The 21,664-nt window shown below is 49.3% G+C and overlaps 1 protein-coding gene across 1 annotated transcript; it reads right to left on the reverse strand.

The window, feature by feature from the left end:
• Window positions 1-301: 301 nt before the first annotated feature.
• Window positions 302-6,019, reverse strand: FICD (FIC domain protein adenylyltransferase). The gene is made up of 4 exons (XM_060118686.1): window positions 5,934-6,019; window positions 5,364-5,454; window positions 4,227-4,585; window positions 302-3,372 (listed from the first exon to the last, which is right to left on the reverse strand). Exons 3-4 carry the CDS (start codon window positions 4,525-4,527, stop codon window positions 2,297-2,299), a joined length of 1,377 nt encoding a protein of 458 aa, XP_059974669.1. The 5' UTR covers window positions 4,528-4,585; window positions 5,364-5,454; window positions 5,934-6,019; the 3' UTR covers window positions 302-2,296.
• Between the last annotated feature and the right edge of the window lie 15,645 nt (window positions 6,020-21,664).

The following is a 21,664-nucleotide window of genomic DNA, read 5'->3' on the forward strand; positions in this document are numbered from 1 at the left end:
AAACAGGTAAGTAGACAGAATAGTAAACCTAAGCCCCGTGTGCCTGTCATTGAGTTTCAGCATTGCTCAGCTCGTAGCCGGTCTTCATCTCCACCTCCTGCCCCTCTTGTATCCCCTGGGTTCTGGAGGGATATCCTAGACATCATTAGTGCTCACCCAATAATACTGTAGCACGTATCTCTAAGGACTTAAAGGCCGTGGTTTTGTCATTTCTAGAAACATTTCATGTTGTTTTGTAAGTAAGTTTTTTAATTGATAGGTTCTCTGTACCTCATCTTTATCTTCTGCACAGAATGTTTGTTAGGTGTTTTTGAATTCAAGCAGCGGCTGTGGAGGAGTCAGAAGAACCTGTGTTCTCTGGGATGGCCGGCCATCCACTTCCCTGCAGAGAGGCCCGTTCTGTGGGTGAGAGGATGTGGGTCAGTCGGGGACCAAGGGGCCATGGACCTTTCCTTAGCAATCCAGGTCACGTGGTGGTAAACGGTTTTGTTCTCTTGCTGTTGGCTAATCCTCTGACCTCACTTCACCCTCTCAGATGTCCACAGGGGCTTGTTACAGAGGTGGACCTTTCAGACTTGAGCAGGACCCGATTTAGGTGCAGGGTGTTGACTGTTCTAGAAATAGATTTTCAGGAACATAGGAGTGGGTTTATGTAGTCCTGGGGGGGAAAAACTGATGGTAAATAGATATATGAAAAACCATTTCAGCTACTCGTGTCTTAGTGCAAGATCAGCGATACATCCCTGTCAACATAACCAACCAGTTCTGTCTCGTTGTCTTGCTGAAATAATTAATTACCATCTTGGATCTGTTTTTCTCCCAGAGCAATATAAAGAATAGGGCTAAAGTTCTCTGAAAGACTCCCTTCTACCCCTTAGGATAGATGGGGACATCTCTTGTATAATAAGGTAGCAAAGTCTCAGGCATTTATGTAACAAAATACTTTATTAGTAATTTGTTAAAATAATACCCTTCATATAGCTAAAGTGCAAATTTCTCCCTCTAGTACAAAGCAAGCACTTCTGTCAGGCTTCCTTGGTGTGCTTATAAAGAGCAAGACGATTAGAAGAGTTAAGGTTTAAGAAATACCTTATGGCAGCATACAAATACAAAAATATTTTTTATCAAGGTTTGAATAACTATCACTTGGGGCCATTTCATACATCTTTTCACGTACTAATCTTTCAGAAAATTACTCCATGCTCCATTCAGACTAAACAGCAGCAGCCAACTTGGAAACTTGGCTTTGTTACATGTAACATTTTATCTTTTAACAAGTTGCTGGGAACATGAGGCCACTCCAAGGCAATCTGCTCTGCTTCCCCGAGGGGACAGTGGCTGTGGGGCAGGTGAGTGGATTAAAGGGATGCATCCTGGCTACGGTCAAAAGTGTTTCTCGGCTCCTATGAACTGGCGCTCTGACTCCTCACAGATGCTTGTTGGGTACTGACTAGGTGTCTGTCTTCGGATGTGTCCTAATACCTGATTGATTTGCAGCAGGATTTAATTGTTAGGTGACAAACCCAGAAGAACCTTTAGACTGAAACATCTGGTCTGAATTGCTGCAAATTTGAGAAACATCCAATACAAAGAACCCAGGATAGCCATGCCCGTTCTTAATTAGAGAAACGGTCGATGTGGCAAAACAACAGCCTCTGGTACCGGAGTTTGCAAACTATGGCTCAAAGAATCTTTTCTTGAAATAAGCGAGGTATCTAACTAGATATATTGTAAACGTTCATTTCGTATCTCAGAAATTTGCTCTACCGGTAAGGATTAGTCACAACACCAACCTCTTGGTAGGGGAGCCAACATCTGTACGAAAGGAAGCTTCAGTCACTTCTCACAACTGCGACCGGGTTCTCCTCAGCCGTGCGGGCTTCTCTCAGGTAGTCACAGACCCTCGCGGCGGGTTCCAGAAAGGGCTGCAAGGGGTTACTCCTCCAGACCTCATCCCACAGCTCCCCCACCTCAGTGCAGATTCTGTGTTCTGGTCACACAAGGAGGACTGATGCCCCCAAAGCCTGCTGGGGCCACCCGCACAGACAGCTGACAGCACACATTTATTTACCAGCTCAGAGGGAAATAAATAACTGGGCTCAATTATAAGTTATCTTAGGGACAAGGCTTAATAACTTAGTTTTCTTCTTTAAAGAAGCATTTGGAGGTAAAGAATGTTTAAGTTCCTTACCCATCTCCTTCTGCTCTGGGTGATGACTAGGTTTCTAGAAATGCCGAATTTCTTGGATTTATCCCCCCCGGGACATCCTTTGTCACCAAGGGAGGATTTAGAGCGTTACGGCTTCACAGGCAGCGTCTCCTTGAACCTGGAGTGGTTGGGTATGGCCTCTGGCAGTGCCACAGGGTACTCCGTGGTGGCAAAGAGCAGGGTGTCCAGGGTGGTCTCCGTGCACTTGGCAATGAAGCGGATGAACGGCCTCACGTCGCCTTCGTTGGCCACCTCCAGCACGTGGTAGTACTCGGACCTCTGCTCCTTGCGGATGGTGATGGGCGGGTAGCCCGCCTGCATGAGGATGAGGTTCATGAGCAGGCGCGAGGTCCTGCCGTTGCCGTCGATGAAGGGGTGGATGTAGACGAGTTTATAGTGGGCCAGGGCCGCGGACTCCACCGGGTGCAGGTTCATGGCGTCCTCCGAGTTGAGCCACTGTATGAACTCCTGCATCTGCTTCTCCACCTCCTGAGGGTGGGGCGGGACGTGGTGGCCCACCAGGACCTGGGTCGTGCGAAAGCGGCCAGCTTCCACGGGATCCACGTACCCCAGCACCCGCCGGTGGATCTCCAGCACGTCGCCGATGCTGACAGAGCCGATGCGGGAGAGCAGTGTCGTGTTGACGTACTTCATGGCCGCGTGCATGCCGATGACCTCATTCTGCTCCTCCAGGCTCTTCCCCGGCACGGCGTAGCGGGTCTCCAGGATGTGCCTGATCTCGGACAGGGTGAGAGTGTTGCCCTCGATGGCCACTGTGTGGTAGATGTGGTGGTAGTACGTCTCCTCCATGACCCGGCGCAGTGCCGAGTTGCCCTTGGGGATGGACATGACCTTCTTCACTTTGCTGTCGATGATGCTGAAGTACCGCTGGTCGATCTCCTCCACCAGCGGCAGCGTGCGGTCGCGGTTGACCAGCGCCTTCTTGTAGTCGGGCGCGATGGTCAGTGCTCTGGTGTACAGGTAGTCAGCCTGGATGATGTCCCTGTCCTCTTCTGAGAAGATGCCGAACTCATTGAGCGCGTCCACGAAGCCCGGGTCCATGTTGAGGGCGTGCAGGAAGAGCTTGTGGGCTTTCTCTCGCTTGCCCTGGCGTTTCATTTCCAGGGCTTGGTTCAAAGCTGCTTTGGCTTCTAACTTGCTGGCTAGAAAAGAGTCAAAGAGGCGTGGGTCAGGGAGGGGCAGAGGACGTTCAGGGGAGGCGTCACCCCTGACAGCTGGTCTTCTCCATGGCCTCAGGGGGCTCAATCCAGCCATATTGTACATGCCCTTCCGCATACCTGTATGTGCAGACAGGTTTGTTCCCTACAGCCCAGTAGGGCCCTGTGCTGGTCACTGTCCACTCAGCCCCAGAGCCATTCTCTACCGTGGGGGCAGCAGCCGGGCTCCCCGGCCCCCTCCTCTGACCTGCCGCCGTCGAGTGGCTGTGTTCTCCTACAGCCGCAGCTGTCAGGCGGCCCTCCCCTACCTCTGCTCCAGCTCGCAGCCGTTCTGGTGATTTCTTCTGGAAGTGCGGGTCCCTTCCCCCTGCCTCCACCCCTGCCCCTTTAGGCCCTGGCTGCTGCTAGACCCTGGGGGCCTCCTCATCCCTGGGCCTTTAAAAAATTCTTTTAATCCAATGGTTTTCAACTGGACCCTGCTGTACCTCCGGCCCTTTTCTGCTGGCCCTCCCACCCCCAGTGCCAGCCACACCTCCTATAGACTTCTTTTAGTTCCTCAAGTGCCCAGGGCTCTCCTACCCTGTGGTCTCTGCCTGGAACACTCTCCCCTCAAACCTTTTTCCTTTGGGTCTCTCCTCAGGCATCCCCTCCTCCAGGGAGCCTTCCTGGTGTGCTCCTACAGCTCCCTCTGCTTCCGTATCACCACATGTATCTCAGCCACCTATCGCCTTGTCTAGCTAGGAGCTCAGGGCTGACCCTGTGCCCCGCACACACGACATAGCTGGCCCTCTAAATACTTATGGGATTAACGAGCGTCGAGGCGACGTGGCCATTCTCACCTGGAGAGGCCTTGGTCTTGACCACCAGCGGTGCTGCATCCCTGGACGTGACACTGAGCTCCGTGGATGGGCTGGTGCACTTGGTGACGGCAGGCTGGGCCCTGTCCAACTTGCTCCTGAGCAGGTAGAAGCCTTTGAGCACAGCCAGACACTGCTCCTCCATGGCCCCCAGCGGCAGCAGCAGGGCCAGCAGGGAGCCCAGCACCATGCTCAGCAGTATCACCCACAGGAAGCGGCCCCAGACTGAGACCCATTTTGGTTCAGTCACCGCCATCACTGAAGCCATCGACATGAGTGTCATCTGGACCCAGGGGTGGGCCCCTTGCACATGTCCACAGTGGCCTGGGAGAGAGGAGGATCTGCAAGGAACCAGGAGTTGCAGGAGGTGAAGCAGGGTGAACCAATACCCTGATGACACATTTCTGGCTTCAAGGGAGGCTTGGAGACCCCACGGTTCTTAATTCACTGTGAGCAGGGGGTGGGGGTGAGGCAAGGATTAGGGGCCGCCTCCAGGGCGGTGTGACTGCGAAAAGCAGTGCTGCCACCCCCCAACTGCTATTAAACACCTACTGTGTGCCAGACCCTGTGCTAAACCCTAAGGACCTCACACGTACCCTCCTGCAATCTTCAACAGGAGCTGAGGCTGCCCCATTCTCCAGCGGAGACTGGCTCAGAGAGGTGAAGGCCCTTGCCCAGAGTCACCCAGTGAGCAAGTGACGGCCTTGGGTTCAGGAACCCATGGCTCAAAAGCCTCCCCACTTAAGCATAAATCTGTGGCCTCTGACCCCAAACACTGGGTGCCCTAGACACATAACACACATGTCCAGAACAGCTAAGGTAGTTCTGAGGCTCATTCTTTGGTAAGTACAACTATTTGGAGGCCTGATTTATTGCCTGTCCAGGAGGCATCCCTCCTAGAGTTCGGGCAGTCTGAGCATCTCGAGAGGAACTCAGGTTGTGGGCCACTGGAGGGAGTGACCACTTGCCTTCTGTGACAATGAGCAGGTGCTTGGGGCTGGCAGTGGGAGTGCAGGGATCGGCTCTGCAAGCACCATCATACTAACAATAAGCATTTATTAAGCAACTACGGTGTGCTGGGCATTGAGCCGAGTGCTAGCAATGCCTTATCTCACTTACCCGTCACCACCTCACGGAGGAAAGCTGCCCCAAGGCTCCACTTTACAGACGAGAGAAACTGATACACAGAGCAAGTCAATTCCCAGACAACCTACAGGGAATAAACAAAGGCATTCGGGAACGAATTCCCAGTGCATCTGGGTCCAGAGTACCCAGGTCTTCACCTCTTTTATTCATAACCAGGGCCTAAGCACCTGATCCCGTCTGCTCCTGGTACTGGACCAAGACCCAGAACTGACTGATAAGATTTCTGGGGGAGCCTGGCTGGTTGATACAGAACATCTGAAAAGGCTTGGTACGAGCTCTAATGGGGAGGTACGGAAGAGGGTGTGGGTCACTGCTTCGTCCAGGTGGTCGGCGCGGGCTCCTCGGCGGGGCTGGAGTTCTCCGAGGAGGACGGGCGTTCTGGGGGGCACCAATCTCTCAGCCCTCACTAGCTAGGGAGGGGAAAACAGAGGCTCCAAGAGGCGAGGACACTGGACTAAGGTCATTCTGAGGAGCCGCCCCTTTCCGAACCCCACCCAGGGCTCGCTGCCCCGCTGCACCCTTCCCAGTTCACCCCCTCCTCACCTCGCGCCACTACCCGGCCCTGTTCTGCTGTCGCCTTCTCAGAACTCGCAGTCTCGTCTGGCCGCCGGCTCCGAGGTCCGTCAGCCCGTGGCCCCGCCCTCGGCGACTCTCCATTGGTCGGCCCGCCATCCTCTTCGCAGCGTATTGGCTTCCTCAATTTGTCTGCACTTCGCATTTCCGGGTTCCCGCTCTGCCTCCGCTTTCCCGGGAAAGACAGCGCCGTGGGCCACTCCCATTGGCTGACTCCTGTATTGGTCTCGTGCCCGAAAGGACCAATAAGCAATAGGAGGGGCGGGGCGTGAGCGACAAGCGGGAGCCCCAGGTGCGGAAAACCCCCGCCTATGCGGTTTTGGGGCGCTCTGGGTACGGCCTGGAAACTCGAAGTTCCGATTGCCTTTCCCTTAAGTTTCTTCCTTCCGCGGGCCCCTCTCGCCGTCCCCTGGGCCTCAGTTTCCTTAGGTGTAAAGCGAGAATGCTCATGGTTCACACCTGTCCACCCTGTTAGTCTAACACCCCACGTTCTCAGCCTCCTCTCTGTGCTACCAGGGTTGCCCTCTTCCCCCGTCTCTCACCTTTTTCTCCTGACTTTTAAATTTACATCCTCTTGAGAAGAGCCTGGCTGGTTCTCTTGCTTCCCGGTGTGGGCAAAGAATGTTGCCTGCCATTTCAGCAAACAAAGAACGTTGCCTGCCATTCTGGTAAACAATGGATTATGGCCATCCCTCAAGCCATCCTAGGTTGCAGCTGCCCAGAGGGTTTGTGTGCCCTAGGTGGAACTCAAGATGGAAAAAAACAGGATACTGGTACTAGATAGTTAAGATGCATATCAAAGGAACAATTTCAATGAGCCTAGATTCTTCCGCCTTCTTATAGAAAGGCACTAAACTCATTCACTTGAGATGCTTTTTGTGATTAGCAGTAATCTTCTGAGTGTTCAATTGCACCCCCCCCCACCCCCGCAAAAACTCATATCCTGGCTCCTCCCTTACCTCTTTGGAACAGTTCTTCAGAGTTGAGAGGGCTCTGCAGTCGTCAGTAATGTCCCTGAACAAGAACAATTCAACTTTCAGGTTGTATGTTTTTCAGTCGACAGTGAGAAGTTTTCTCCTTGAAGCAGAGAACTGAAAGCTCCATTTTAATTCACAAATATTGACAGTAAACATCCAGGACATGCCCAGAAATGCTAAAGTACATGAGTTAAAAAATATATATATTAGCAGTACAGATTCTGTAGTCAGGGAAACCTGGGCTTAAATTCAGACTTTGTCACCTTGGCTGTGTGTTCCCTTGAGCGAGTCGCAGTTACCCCATCTGTAAAATGGGGGCAAACAGCCTACCTCACTTTTGCCCTCAAGTTTGGGATTTGCAGAAGGCCTGAGACCAAAGCAAGCTCCTTTTGTCCGATGCACAGCAAGCCAAAATGCTGAGAAACTGTGAAGTTCGCAACGAAGAGGATTGATTCGCAAGGCAGCCAAGCAAGGAGACAGGAGAACAAATCTCAGATCTGCCTCTCCTTGAAGGCAAGGGGCTCAGGGTATTTATGAGATGAAGAATAAAGCTGCAGGGCGGAGGCGTGGGGAGCAGGGGCAGGTGATTGGAAAAAGGTGTGATAATTATCATTCTGCATAGGCATAAGCTACAGGCCTCTGCATTCAAAAGATGGACCCCTGCCCATGCCCAGGTGAATGGTGGGTGGTCCTATCCAGTCTCAACCAGCTCAGCTGAACTAGACACAGCTGACTCCAAGTTCCTAGAAAACAACTTGGGCAAATACCTTATTGTTTAGCTATGGGCTGCTTGGAGGACAGGCAAGTCTTAAACAACCTTAGTGGAAACAGGTGAGATGGATTTAACTCACGGTTGCAGTTCCCCCTATTTTTGATCATTCCTTAATCTTGAGGAATAAAGGCAAAAACCGTTCTGGCTACTTCCTGCTGATAAGGGGTTGTGGAATCAAACGGCTTAGTACTCACTTGAAAATATTCTCTTACTCCTGGATTCAAGTTAACATTTTGATTTTAGTAAACAATTACTACCTACACACCAGTTGTCAAGACACTTATAGGCCCAAGATTGGTAACTGAAACCACAGACGAAGATGTACCCTGAGGGGGGCACACAGAATGTCAGACATCTGACATTCTTAGAGATTAAATATGGAAGGGACATAGCCTGGGAAAATTAAGTACAGTTTCTACAATATCCTGACAAAGTAGAACCTTGCCAGGGGTAGACACCAGGTCTTTAAAAATCCAAGGACATGAGGAGAGGACCAAATTTCAGCTTAGTCAAGAAAAAACAGGGGACAGGAAATTCTATTAGCCTAATCTGATATGTTACATCTGAAGACATAGTGAAGATAGGGAGAGTCAAAAAATTAATGACAGGCACAGTCAAGGGATCAGCATGGTCCAATACAGAAAAAAGGTTTTGGATGACAAGTCCAACAGCTAAAGGGATTAGCACTTCTCAAACTTTGGCAAAAGTAGGTAATCACTGAATTGTCCTTCCAAGCCTGGGAGGTTAGAAGCCAAGAGAAGGCATAACAAAAGAGAACGAACATTCTGGTAATCTAACAAGTTATTTAAATTGCCTTCTGAGAATTACCAAAGCCACCACTGCAGCAATCCCGCTCACCTTGATTTCTTTCTTGCAGCTTCTTTCTGAAAAGAAACTTAAGATCCATGAAGGGGTTCATTTGCCCCCTTGGAGAAGTCACTGTTGGGGGTCTGGAACCAGCCAAGGTTTGGATGATCTTGGTCCCAGTTTTTCTTCTGCAGCAAGCATGGTTTCTGTTTCCCCATCATGTTCCTCATAAGGTCTGGTCCAGTGAGGATGGAGCTGGTTTTCCAGATGTTTATTCTTCCAAGATTCCAGTCTAGAGGTTAATCGTCTCCCCTAAGAGCTTCCTAAAAGGGGTTCTGCTATGAGTCCAAAGTTGGGGATCCACATGGGGCAGAACCCGGCCACCCCCAGGAATCCCTGGGGGTCTAGAGTTTCCATTCTGTCGGGGAGCAAGTCTCTCTATCCTTGTGAGAGTTCAGAACCCAAGTATTTAACAGAGGGCTGAGAACTCTGCCTTTTTTTTGGACCCATTTTAGCCTCTTTCAATCAAGAAGTTCAAAGTCAACACTGTATTCTGGTCCTAGGTGTTTGTCTTACTGGTAATCAGAAGATCATCCACAATACTGGAGCAGGGATCCCTTCTTTAGTGGAAGCTCCCTCAAATCTTTTGCCAGGATTTCTCCAAACATCGTGGGGGAATGTTTAAACCATCCCCCCGCCCCCCAGGAAGTAGTGTCCAGGAGTACTGTTTCTTAACTCTTGTATCTATCTAGACCTTCCCATTTGCAAGCAAACAACTCTTGGGAGTCAGAACTCAAGGGTATGCAAAAAGAAAAAAAAAAAAAGCCATCCTTCGACTCCAATATGGGAAACCAACAAAAATCTCCAGACAAAGTAGTGAGCAGGGTGTATGGGTTAGGGATCACTGGGTGAATATCTTAGGTGTAGCAGTCTTTGCTCTCTTCCCAGACCCCCAGCCCCTCTCACCTCCTGGCTCACCTTCTGCAGTATCTCTTCCGGAATGGTCACAAGCTGTCTTTTGGGGTTGGAACACTAGAGTCCGCAGTGGGCAAGCCTGCTCAGGGGGTACGTTAATGTTTATTTGCTCAGATGCAAAGGTAACCCTGGTATTTAGTGAGTCTTGTCCCAGAAGGGGAATGGGGCATTCAGGCATGCGTAGAAAGCCATGCTTCAGATGGGTTTTCCCCATCCAACAGTCTAGTGACTGGAGAAAGGGCTTTTTCAAGGTTTCTCTCAACACCCCAGTCACTAACAGTCTCAGAAGAAAGTTTGGAAGGCCAGGTGTTTAAGACAAAGTAAGTGGTCCCCGTATCAATCGGAAAATCCAAAGGCTGATTCCCCACACGGGCACAGTCATCTGGGGCTCCACATGGGAGATACTGATGGACTCGATGGGATTTAAAAGAACCTCTGTCATTCTTTTTTTTTTTTTTCCTGAATTTTATTTATTTTTTTATACAGCAGGTTCTTATTAGTTATCCATTTTATACATATTAGTGTATATATATCAATCAACCTCTGTCATTCTTGATCACCTGGCACACCAACTGTTTACCTTTAAGTCTTATTGAGGATGGGACGCTTTCCTGTTTACAATATGCACGCTGGTGGGGTCCCACTATCGGATGCACCATTCAAGTGGGAGCTTGGGGCCTCTTACCTTTTGCTGAGTCCCTTGTGGGGGGTCATCCATTTGGTCCGGCTCTTCCCTGTGTCAAGGTGGTCACCAGTGGAGTGGCCAGTTTTATTCTCCGTCGTTCCCTTTTCTCCTGAACCTGGTCCCTGCCATGAAAAATTCTGAAGGCAATTTAAACAAGATGAGACATAGGCATCCCTAAAGCCCCTTCCACCTTTTGTCATTTCCTCTGTATATCAGGGGTGCTCTGACCAATAAGAGTTATATTAGCCATCTTTAAATTCTGTGGAGCCTCAGGGTCTATACCTGTATATTGCCTGTAGGCTTTAAAGATCCAGTCTAGAAATTCTGGAAGATCCTCATTCGGTTTCGTTTTTACCTCCTGTACTTCACTGAGGCTTCTTTGGCTTGGCACCCCTCTTGGCAACCCTCCAAGAATGCAGTCTCCATGACGTTCAAGTTCTAGCCCATCCCCAGCATTCACCTCCCAACTGGGGTCTGCTGATGGTACAGCTACGCTTGCCATGGCTCATACTGGGTTACCAGGGATTTCTGTGTGCAGCTGATCTGTCTCTCCCATGGCTTTATCCAGCACCATTCTATGTCCTTCTGAAGTGAGGAGGGTATTTCATAAACTTTGCCTGAACCTTTTTTCTGGGTGGGTGGGGGCCATGCTGCGCGGCACGTGGGATCCTAGTTCCCCAACCAGGGGTGGAACCTGTGCCCTCTGCAGTGGGAGCGCGGAGCGCCCTAACCACTGGACCACCAGGGACTTTTGAACATCTGCCCAGGTTGGGTTGGGGGTTGCAAAGATCGGTGAAAGAAGATCTTCCATTCTCTTTGGGTCGTCTCTGTAAGCTGGCATATGGTTCTTCCAATTAAATAAATCTGAGGTTGAAAAGGGATAGTGGACCCATATCCATCTCATAGGCTACCCAGTCTCAGCGTTCACACCCCCAGTGGGGACTTAGCTTAAGGGATATTGCCCCACCCGAGTTGGGGTAGCTCCCTGGCAGGTATGGGAGGGGGAGACCATTCCTATTTGTTGACTCTTGGAGACCAGGGGGCGGAACTTGAGCCTGAGGCTGTGGCTCAGGCTCGGGCAATGAAAGAGCAGGAACACCATCGTCTGGGGATAGAGAAGGAGCAGTCGCAGTGTCTGACTGACTTCACAGCAAGTGGTCCTCCCTTGCGTTTGAATCAAGCAAAAGAGGTTTGTTTCTCTGTCTCCCCTTCCTGTTGGACCATAACCCTGTATCTCCTCTGCATAGGTTTATTCTGATACAACATCATCAGAGACTGTATATAATGCATTTCATCCTGTTCTTCCCATTTACAAACTAAATCTAGCTGTAGAATTGTAATTTTAGGATTCTTTTTCAGACCATTTTGCCTCAGAGTCTAAGGGATATTGTGGCCATGGAGTGTTACTAAACAAACAAAACAAACCATTTTTTTCTTTTCCATGGATTCATTACTCAAAGTCTCCCAGTTTGGGAGAATGCAGCTAGAGGGCTGCACAGGGGAATTGAGTTAACATTTCTCACTTTGGAGGGGCTTTGCTTCCAGGTGGTTACAGCAACAAAATCTTTCTAAGGGTCCTTGCTACAGGCACCAAGAAGCTCAGTCCCCAATAGCCCACCTTTAACAGGACAATCAGACATAGACGGACATAGATAAGGCCAGACCAGAACAAACAAGACCAAAAACCAGAGCCCCAGGCCTTTCACCCAGGTATGGAGTACCTTGTAGCTGTGAATCTTTTATGTTGGCTCCAAAATGCTACCAGGTGGGCCTCCAACCCATGACTGGGTGATCATGCAAAGACAATCCAGGCACAGGTGTTTCTTTAACAAGATTAATCACCCCAAAGATGTCTTCCAAACTCCCAAGCCCCCAAACCATCTCTTTGTTGCAAAACAAAAATAAGCACCAAAGGTCAGTGGCACCTTGCTGGGGAGACCCAGGGGAGGGTCCCTGACACGAACAGACTAGGAGCTGCTGGGACTCGTCCACAGGCTCCCAGTACCAGTGAGGGGCTGACGAGTCACAGGTAATAGGTGTGTTTGGACTCACCTCCTGGATGGTTCCCCAAATTTGCTTCCAAACCAGGTTCTCGCCCGACACACAAGAGCCAAAACGCTGAGATGCCGAGATGTGCAGCAAAGAGAGAGCCCTCCCGGGTACAGAAGCCTTTCCGTGTCCCTCATTTCTTATGTGTAGGAAAAAGGTTTCAGCCTCCTAGACCTTCCCGAATTAGAGGAAGAAGGGAATGCAGAAACAAGGGAGGCTCAGTCAAGAAACGACAGTGCAGTAAACAGAGTCCTTGTTCCTCCTCAAGGGATACACATAACACCCTGACACATACCTCTGAGTTCTTCTACAGGAGCTAAGGCCCCCACCCCGGCAGAGGATGGGGCTTCACACTAAGCACAGGGTCCCTGGACCACCTCGCTGTGCACCCATCAGAAGAAAGTCGTGCACCCTGTAGGCCTCCCCACTAAGGTTTCCTTTAAAAACTCTTCCCTGAAAACCATCAGGAGTTGGGATTTTTTGAGCATGAGCCACCCATTCTCCTTGCTCGGCTCGGCAGTAAACCTTCTTCTGCTCCAACCTCCGACGTTCTGGCTTGATTGGCCCCACCGTGCATTGGGCACACGAACTTGGGTTTGACAATTTCTTGCGAGGCAGTCAAGCAAGGAGGTGAGAGAACATATCTCAAATCTGCCTCCTGCAAAGCAAGAGGCTCAGGGTGTTTATGGGATGACGAGCAAAGCAGCAGGGCGGCTCCAGGTGTGGGGAGCATGGGGAGAGGTGATTGGAAATAGCTGTGATCATTCTGTGCCGTTGTAACTAAGCTACAGGCCTCGGCAAGTTCAAAGGGGCCCTCACCCATCCCAGTTGAAGGGTGGGTGGTCCCATCCAGTCTTACCCGGCTCAGCTCGAACTACACACAGCTGACTCCAAGTTCCTAGAAAACAACTCGGGCAAACATCTTATTTAGGCTCCGTGCTGCTTGGAGGACACACAAGTCTTCCAACGGTCTTGATTAGTGGAGGCATGTGGAGTGGATTTAACCCACAGCTTCACCTGGGGCTGCTCCCCTGGGCCTCTGTTTCCTTAGGTGTCCAATGAGGGTGCTGACGATTTACACCCGCCCAGCCTGTAGTCTGACCTCACAGCCTGGCGTTCTCAAGCTTCCTCTCTGTGCTACCCGGGCTGCCCCCTTCCCCCAACTCTCACCTTCTCTCTTTTCCTCCTGACTTTTTACTTTGCATCCTCTCGAGAAGAGTCTGGCTGTTTCTCTTGCTTCCTAGAGAGACAGAGGTTTTTTCCTGGAAGCAGAGAGCTGAAAAACCTCATCTTAATTCACAAATATTGAAATTAAACATTCAGGACATGCCCAGAAATGCTAAGCATTAAGATGTTAGCAGTACAGATTCTGAAGTCAGGGAGACCTGGGCTCAAATTCAGACTCTGTCTCCTCTGCTCTGTGTGACCTTGGGCAAGTGACTCCAAGCCTCAGTTCTTCCACCTGCAAAATGGGGACAAACAGGCTTCCTCGCTTTTGCCCTCAAGTTTGGGATTTGCAGGAGGCCTGACACTTCGAGATTTGACCTCCTTCCTCCGTGATACACAGCCCCCTCTGGGGAGCCAGTACTGGGCAGTGGTGGTGGGTGTCACCGATGGAGCCACATAGTCCAGGGTTCAAATCCCAGCTCTGCTACTTGCTGAGTTACATTCAGCAGGTGACTTGACCTCTCTCATCTCCCCTTTGCTTTTCTGTAAGACGGGGGTAGTGTGATGACAGCACCTCCTCACAGGGTTTTGTGTGAGGACATCTGTCACAAACACTTGATAAGTATCTGCTGTTGCAATTATTTCCAGAAAAGACACCAAGTCATCGCTGCTTTGTCATCTGCAGAAGAAACTGTCAAAGCAGCTACGTTACTCCAACCACCGGGGAGAGACCCCATTGTCCTTTTCTGGGTCTCAATCTGATTCCAGTTTAGGGAAGCCACTGACCCAGAGCTCAAAGGGAAGCGTCCAGGCCCAGGCCAGAGGTTGCTGTCATGAAGGGGGCACACTGCAAGGTGAGGGACCCAACAGCTCTGGCCCTTGCCCTTTGGGCTCCCTGTTTATATGTGCTGACTGGCCTCCACGTCCCCCGACTCCCAGCCCTTGGCGTGGAGCAGAACGCTTAGCAGATGCTGAGACATTTTGTTGACTCAAACAAGAACTACCCCAAGCGGGACAAACCACGGAGGTTTTAAGAGACACAATCAGGAGGGTGGTTATTTCTGGGGCTTCTTGTTTCAATCTTTTGAACAAAGGCCATGAACACTGTTATCTTGGAATGCCCCGAATTTCACTTCAGGTGGCGCAAGCAGTGATGTCCTTGTAAACACCTTCCCCAGACGAGGGCCTTCTCTGCCAGCTAATTATGGGGGACAGCTGACGGAGTGGAAAGCAGTGAGGCTCTGGGGTCAGACAGACGTGTGTGTTCAAATGCAGGGTCCTCCACTTACTGGCTGGATAACCTTGAGGAGGGCACTTACCGTCGCTGAGTGGGCTGTCATGGAGCTTGTAGACCTCCGTCCCCTCCCAGTCATAAGGTGATGTAATCACCTTCTTTTAAAGGCACCATCCTCTCTCCATTCCTTGGAACGCCAAGTGTAAACTCTTGAATGAGCTTAGACCACGGTAGCAAACCTAGAAGCTAATGAGAGCTGATAATGAGAAATACTGCCTGGAAGTGAGACACTAGGGAGAGGTGGGGAGTGTGGAGAATGTGAGAACACTTGTCCAAAGTGGGCAGCGGCTTCTCAGCTCTAGCCTACATTTATTGTGCTGGGGTGCAGCCCAAACGCTGACAGATTTTCCAGTTTTTCCAAAGAAGTGTCAGGCCTAGATTTTAAAGCAAAATGTCTTTATTTTTTAAACAGTTGGCCTGTCTGCCCACTGGCTAAAGTGGGCTGCCAGATTGTAATCCCTGTTGCAGGCTTTTCAAACTTGCAGGAGATGGTGGTAGGGAACACAGGAAGAAATACCACAAAAGAGCATCTCAGCAAATGGCTGCACTACTGTCTGTGGACATCAGGGGGCAGTACGTCACCTGTAATCACTTCCTCCATTCAATCCCCCTGTCAGGAGATCCACTCAATTTTCTTTATTTTGTCTACATTCAGCTGTGCACAAAATATGGTCCCTGAAGCAATACTGAAAAGTGGGCTTTCTCCATCCTAAGCATTCTGTATTGGGTGGAAATTGCCTCCCCGTGGTCCACGGAGGAGTTTTCTAAAAGCTTACCTTGACACTTGACAAAAGAACCTGGAAATTGGCCGCCTGGGAAATGTGTCCATTATGCAAAACCAAACCAAACAAAACAGAACCCCTTCTGCGTCTTTAAGAAACAGCAGTCAAGAGCTTCCTCCTGGCAGAGGCGAATTCCAAATGACTCACCTTCATTTAAAAGAAAATACACCTACACTGGTTCTCTCTCCTCACTTGCAGGTTCCTCTTATTCCTTTGCCTGGGTTTTTTTCCCCTTCTTCCAACCTAATGCTGCTGTCAAAGAAGAGGCCCCAGCAGCCCTCCTCCCTGACTACTGATCAATTCTTCTTCTTATACATACTCAGCATAAGGTTAGGCCCAGTTTCTGAGGCATCCCCCCGAGGGACAGGGGTTGGGAGACCCCGTGGAGGTGTCCCTGGGCTGATGGCTCATGCTCTGGATTTAGGATGTTTCTCGTGTCATTCGGTGTTGAATTGATTTTCACCATCGAATGGATCTCAGACATGCAAAGAAGTGTTGTTCTCAGAGCGAGTCATTTGGGGAAGCCATATATCTTACTTTCAAAAAATTAAAACCTGTTTTTCTTATTAACTAACCAATGACTTTATTTCTGAAAAGCAAAGATGGGATTATTATAGATGTAATAGAAGGCACAAATAAACAACAACAAGAAAAAAAAATACCCATGCACAGGGAGTCCTCTGGTCGCCTAGTGGTTAGGATTCTGGGCTTTCACTGCTGTGGTGTGGCTTCAGTCCCTGGCCGGAGAACTGAGATCTCACAAGCTGTGTGGCCTGGCCCAAAAAAACAAGAACAAAAAAACCCCATGCACAAATATGCAAGACATTTTTCTCTGCACATCTATTTTTAAATGAAGAAATACTTCAGACACCCAGAAGGCATGGATAATACGAGTACCTGTGTGCCTGCCACCCAGTTTAAGAAATACCATATCATATTAGCAATGCACCCTGCAAAGCCCCATGGCATCCCCTCTTCCATCAAAGCCCCATGGCATTCCCCTCCCAGAGGTAACCACTAGCTTGAATTAAAGTTTATTATACCCATGCATGGCCTCTTGCTTTTATTCATATGTATATATTCTTAAGTAATATATAGCAATTTCCCATTTACCTGTTGATAGGCATTTGGATTGTGTCTAATCTTTCCCTATTACAAACAGCACTGTAGTGAAATTCTTGTATGATTTTTGGGGCACATGTGTGGAAGTTTCTTTTGCGCAGTTTCTCAAAGAATCACCTGGGGAATTTTTTTCTTTTAATAAATTTATTATTTATTTTTATTTTTGGCTGCGTTGGGTCTTCGTTGCTGCACGCGGGCTTTCTCTGGTTGCGGTGAGTGGGGGCTACTCTTTGTTGCGGTGCGGTGGCTTCTCTTACTGCGGAGCACGGGCTCTAGGCGCACGGGCTTCAGTAGTTGTGGCTCACAGGCTCTAGAGCGCAGGCTCAGTAGTTGTGGCGCACGGGCTTAGTTGCTCCACAGCATGTGGGATCTTCCCGGACCAGGGCTCGAACCCGTGTCCCCTGCATTGGCAGGCGGATTCTTAACCACTGTGCCACCAGGGAAGTCCCCATCTGGGGAACTTTTAAAAATACACCCCCTACCTTGGCTTGCTCCAGACCAATAAAGTCCTCCAAAATTCCTTTAATACTTCAGCATTTTTATTATTATCTAGAGCTCAATATTTGTTTACTTACAAAAAATGAAATGTACAAATCATAGGTCTACCATTGATGATTTTGACAAATGTAGATGCTTATGTAATGCAAACTCCTTAGGAGATACAGAAGAGTACTGGAACCTCCAAAGTTCCCTCAAGTCTATCAGTCTCTGTACCCTGCTGCCCCCACCCCCACCCAGAAGCAACCACTCAAACTCTCTGAATCTTAACTATAAGTGGAAATAATTGTAGCTGTCACACTATCTCATTATTGGTAGTGACAACTACCATTCATTAAGCACTTACCGTGTGCTAAGTAGTTTATATGTATTATTTTATTGGATTTTTGTAACGATGCCATGAAGTAGATATCGTTAAACCAACTTTATAGAAGGTGAAACTGAGGCTCAGAGAAGTTAGGGAATTAGCCTGAAGTCACACAGCAAGCATGTGGTAGAGCCAAGGTTCACAACCAGTCCTCCTGACTCAGAACTCAGATTTTAACCACTTTGAGACCCTACAATTTCAGAGCTGACAAGTTACACTTTAGCTCCTCAATTTTACGGGTGGGCAAACTGAGGCTGGTACAGGGGAAGGACTGAGCCGGGACACAAATCCAAAACTCTAGATTCCTTATCCACCAGTAGATCACTTTTTTTTTTTTTTTTTTTGGCTGCATCAGGTCTTAGTTGTGGCACGTGGGATCTTCATTGAGGCATGCGGGATCTTTCATTGTGGTGCATGGGCTTCTCTCTAGTTGTGGCCTGTGGGTTTTCTCTTCTCTAGTTGTGGCGCGCAGGCTCCAGGGCACGTGGGCTCTGTAGTTGTGGCGTGCAGGTTCCAGGGCGAGTGGGCTGTGTAGCGTGCGGCACGCAGGCTCTCTATTTGAGGCACGCGAGCTCAGTAGTTATGGTGTGTGGGCTTGGTTGCCTAGGGGCGTGTAGGATCTTAGTTCCCTGACCAGGGATGGAACCCGTGTCCCCTGCGTTGGAAGGCGGATTCTTTACTACTGGATGACCAGGGAAGTCCCAGTACAACCCTTTCTTATGTAAAAGTACTTCTGGAAAGGGAATGAGGAGCAAGGAGGGAAATATTTTAAAAAGCCATCTTTTCTTCTCAATTTCTGGCTATCGTAGGGGCATCTGGATCCATTCTGTATGTTATCCATTGCTGTGTAACAAACAATCCCCAAACTTAGCAGCTTAAGACAACGATGAACATTTATTATTTTTTACATAGTTTGTGTATCAGGAATCTGGGAGCAGCTCTGCTGGATAGTTCTGACTCAGGGTGTCTCTTGAGATTGCAGTCACAATGTCCACTCTGGGTGTGCAGTCAAGTGAAGCCTTAACTGGGCTGAGAATCTACTTCCAAGGTGGCTCACTCATGGGGCTGGGAAGTTGGTGCTGGCCGGTGGCCAGGGGCTCTACTTCCTCTCCGTGTATGTTGCTCCACAGGGCTGCTTGAGCCTCCTCACAATATGGTGGCCATGTCCTCCCAAAGTTTGGGGTTGAAGAACATGATGTCTTTTATGACCTAGCTCTGGAAGTCACACACTGTCACTTCTGCCTAGCTCTCTGGGTCACAACACAGATCAAGCTTGGTGCAATGTGGGAGGGGACTGACTACCTAAGGTTCACCAAGAGATGAAGATCACTGGGGGTCATCTTGGAGGCTGCCTACCCTACTCCTACTGCCCCTGCCCCTACTCAGTCCCAAGAGGTCTGCCCAACAGCCCGACAGCCTGGACTTCAGGTCCCCTGGACTTCTGCAGGTGTGACCTTCTCCACCTGTGAGAACAGTGGGCTCTCAGTTACCAACTGCCTTTCCCCCAGCTGTTGTTGAATGAAAGCTTTCCAGCCATGTGACTCTCATTGGCCAGAGTTGCTGCCTACCCCTGCCTAAAACTATGGTCGTGTTGACATGGAGACTGGCTCCGGTACTCAAGATGCTGCTTTAGATCACAGCTTTTAAAGGATGTGACCAACACCCTCTCCTCTTCCCGCTTGGTGATGGTGACTCAGGGTGCACTAGGCCAGCATGGAGTGTGGACCCTGAGGTGCCACTGCCTGCATCCTCAGATTTCCCTACTTCACCTGATTCCAGGCTGTCCTTCCTGCGGCATCTGTCAGCGAGGCAGCCAGCACCTGGGGGATGCTGGGTAGAAGGCTGCAGACCGCCTGGGTGAAGATCAGCGTCCCTTTGGACACACCCCTAAAGCTCTCAGTGAAAACTTCCTGTTGCCATAGTAACATGGAGACATGGAAATTGATATGGGTGCCTTGGCAGGCAAGAAAGCCAAGCTTTTAATAATGCAGTCCTCTCCTTCAAATAGATAAGAATTCCTAGGAGGGCTTTGGAGGGACATCAAAGGGTCTCATTCAGGTATTGAGGAAATGTTCTTTAAAAATTATTGTGAAATAAGTGCAGCCCTAATCAGGGAGATGGTGGAGGGTTTGGAGGAATTGGATGTATAAGTTTAGAGCCAAAGCAACTTAAAAAAGAAAAAAAAAAGCTTTTCTGAGATATAATTCGCAGAGCAGACAATTCACCCATTTAAAGGTATACAATTCCATAGTTTTTAGTATATTTAGGGTTGTAAAACCATCCCCACAATCAATTTTAGAAGTTTTTATCGCCCCCCATCAAAGAAACCCCATCCCTTTTATCAGTCACTCCCATTTCCCCACACCACCCTCCCCCAGCCCCTGGTGATCTATTTTCTGTCTGTATAAATTTCTCTATTCTGGACATTTCCTAGAAACGGAATCACACAATATGTGGTCTTTTGTGACTGGCTTCTTTCAGAGTTTTTATTCTTTGCTTCCTTAAGGTTCTCCATAGTTTCTCCAACAAAGGTGTCTCCATTCTCTTAAAGAACAATTCATTGTCTGGAGATGCAGCTGCCAAACTAGCCCCCGGGGTTGGAGCTGGATGGAAGGGAGCAGATTCTTCCGAGGCCCCCAACCCTGGCCCTTCCTGTTCCTTCATGAGATATAAGCCACGTGCGAAGGGATTTTTTTTTTTTTTTTGCGGTATGCGGGCCTCTCACTGCTGTGGCCTCCCCCGTTGCGGAGCACAGGCTCCGGACGCGCAGGCTCCGGATGCGCAGGCTCAGCGGCCATGGCTCACGGGCCCAGCCGCTCCGCGGCATATGGGATCCTCCCAGACCGGGGCACGAACCCGTATCCCCTGCATCGGCAGGCGGACTCTCAACCACTTGCGCCACCAGGGAGGCCCAGCGAAGGGATTTTTGGTAGCTGGCAGCAGGGAGCTGAGCGTTAGAGTGACACGGGCCACCTGATGGATCACCTTGGCTCAGCCTGGAGGTTAAAACACTGGCTCTGAAGACTGACCTGGGTTCAAATGTGGACTCCACCATGTCCCAGCTATGTGACCTCAGGCGAATTACTCCACCTGCCCGAGCCTCAGTTTCTCTAGCTGCAAAGTGGGACTAACAATAAAACCTATATCAGGATTGTATGGGAAAAGAAACCCCATCATGCTTTTAGCCCACCTGTGAATCAACTTTTATTATTTACTTAACATTTTTCTTTAAATCAACTTTTAAACACAGAGCTTCATCTTAAGGCAATGATGTTGGTGACATCACGGGTGCAAAGTGTTTTTTCCTAACACACGTTGTAACTGTATTTAAAAAGTGTTTGTCCCACCAGAAATTAAACTTCTTAAACAAGGCCAAAATTTTTTGTGTATTTCACTTGCAGATAGCGCTCAAGCGCAGTGCCTGGCACATAATAGGTGCTTAACAAATGTTCGTTGAATGAATAAATGAACCAATGACTTTAAATTATCCTCCACACTTTGGGAAAATTTGAGATAATGCATAGGCGGCGTGCTTGGCTTTTGGCCCACAGTGAGCATTTGATAATGTTGGCTATTATGATTATTAGCTTGGACAGTCAGAGGAACTGGGGTCCTCAGGTTGGAAGACCACCCGCCCTGTCCCACCCAGCAGCCATCTTCCTGCCCCTTTGGTTCCGGGGTGGGAGGGAGGGGGTGGGACTCAAACTCACTGAGCCTGAGACATCTTTTGGCTCCTTCTGAGTACTTGGTCAGACGGCTGGACTGAGCTGAACCTTGACAATGGGAAAGAAGCCGTGGTATCTATCTAGATGGAAACGTTCACAGTCCATGAGGGCTCAGGGTACACAACGGCCATAGCAGTCCTTAGCCATTATTTATTATCATTGCAGGCACTTCTGTGAAGGAGATGGAAGGCGTTTGGCCACATGGCTACTTCCAGATGTCTGCCATAAATGCTCTGAACTTGCTTAGTTTCCAGGAACATAAAACCTGCTGTCAGTGGACTTGCCCAGAGCCTGTATTTGCTGCATTTTTGTTCTTGTTTAGTTATTACATTAATCTCCTGTGATTACAGAGCCAACAGCTGGTAAGGATTTGCATACGGCATGAAATTAAGTTAGTTCGTTTTAATGTCTAAACTGAGCAGGGTGTGAATTTGTCTGGTGAACACTGTCTCCCTTATCTGGGTTTGTACATCTGCTTTGG

The sequence above is a fragment of the Mesoplodon densirostris genome, chromosome 15 (assembly GCF_025265405.1).
Source record: "Mesoplodon densirostris isolate mMesDen1 chromosome 15, mMesDen1 primary haplotype, whole genome shotgun sequence".
Lineage (NCBI taxonomy): Eukaryota > Metazoa > Chordata > Mammalia > Artiodactyla > Ziphiidae > Mesoplodon > Mesoplodon densirostris.

Coding starts and splice junctions, on each gene's coding strand:
- FICD (XM_060118686.1), bottom strand. CDS start 4,527: ATGACACTCATGTCGATGGCTTCAGTGATGGCGGTGACTGAACCAAAA. Junction 3,373..4,226: donor CAAGACCAAGGCCTCTCCAG/GTGAGAATGGCC, acceptor ACTCTTTTCTAG/CCAGCAAGTTAGAAGCCAAA.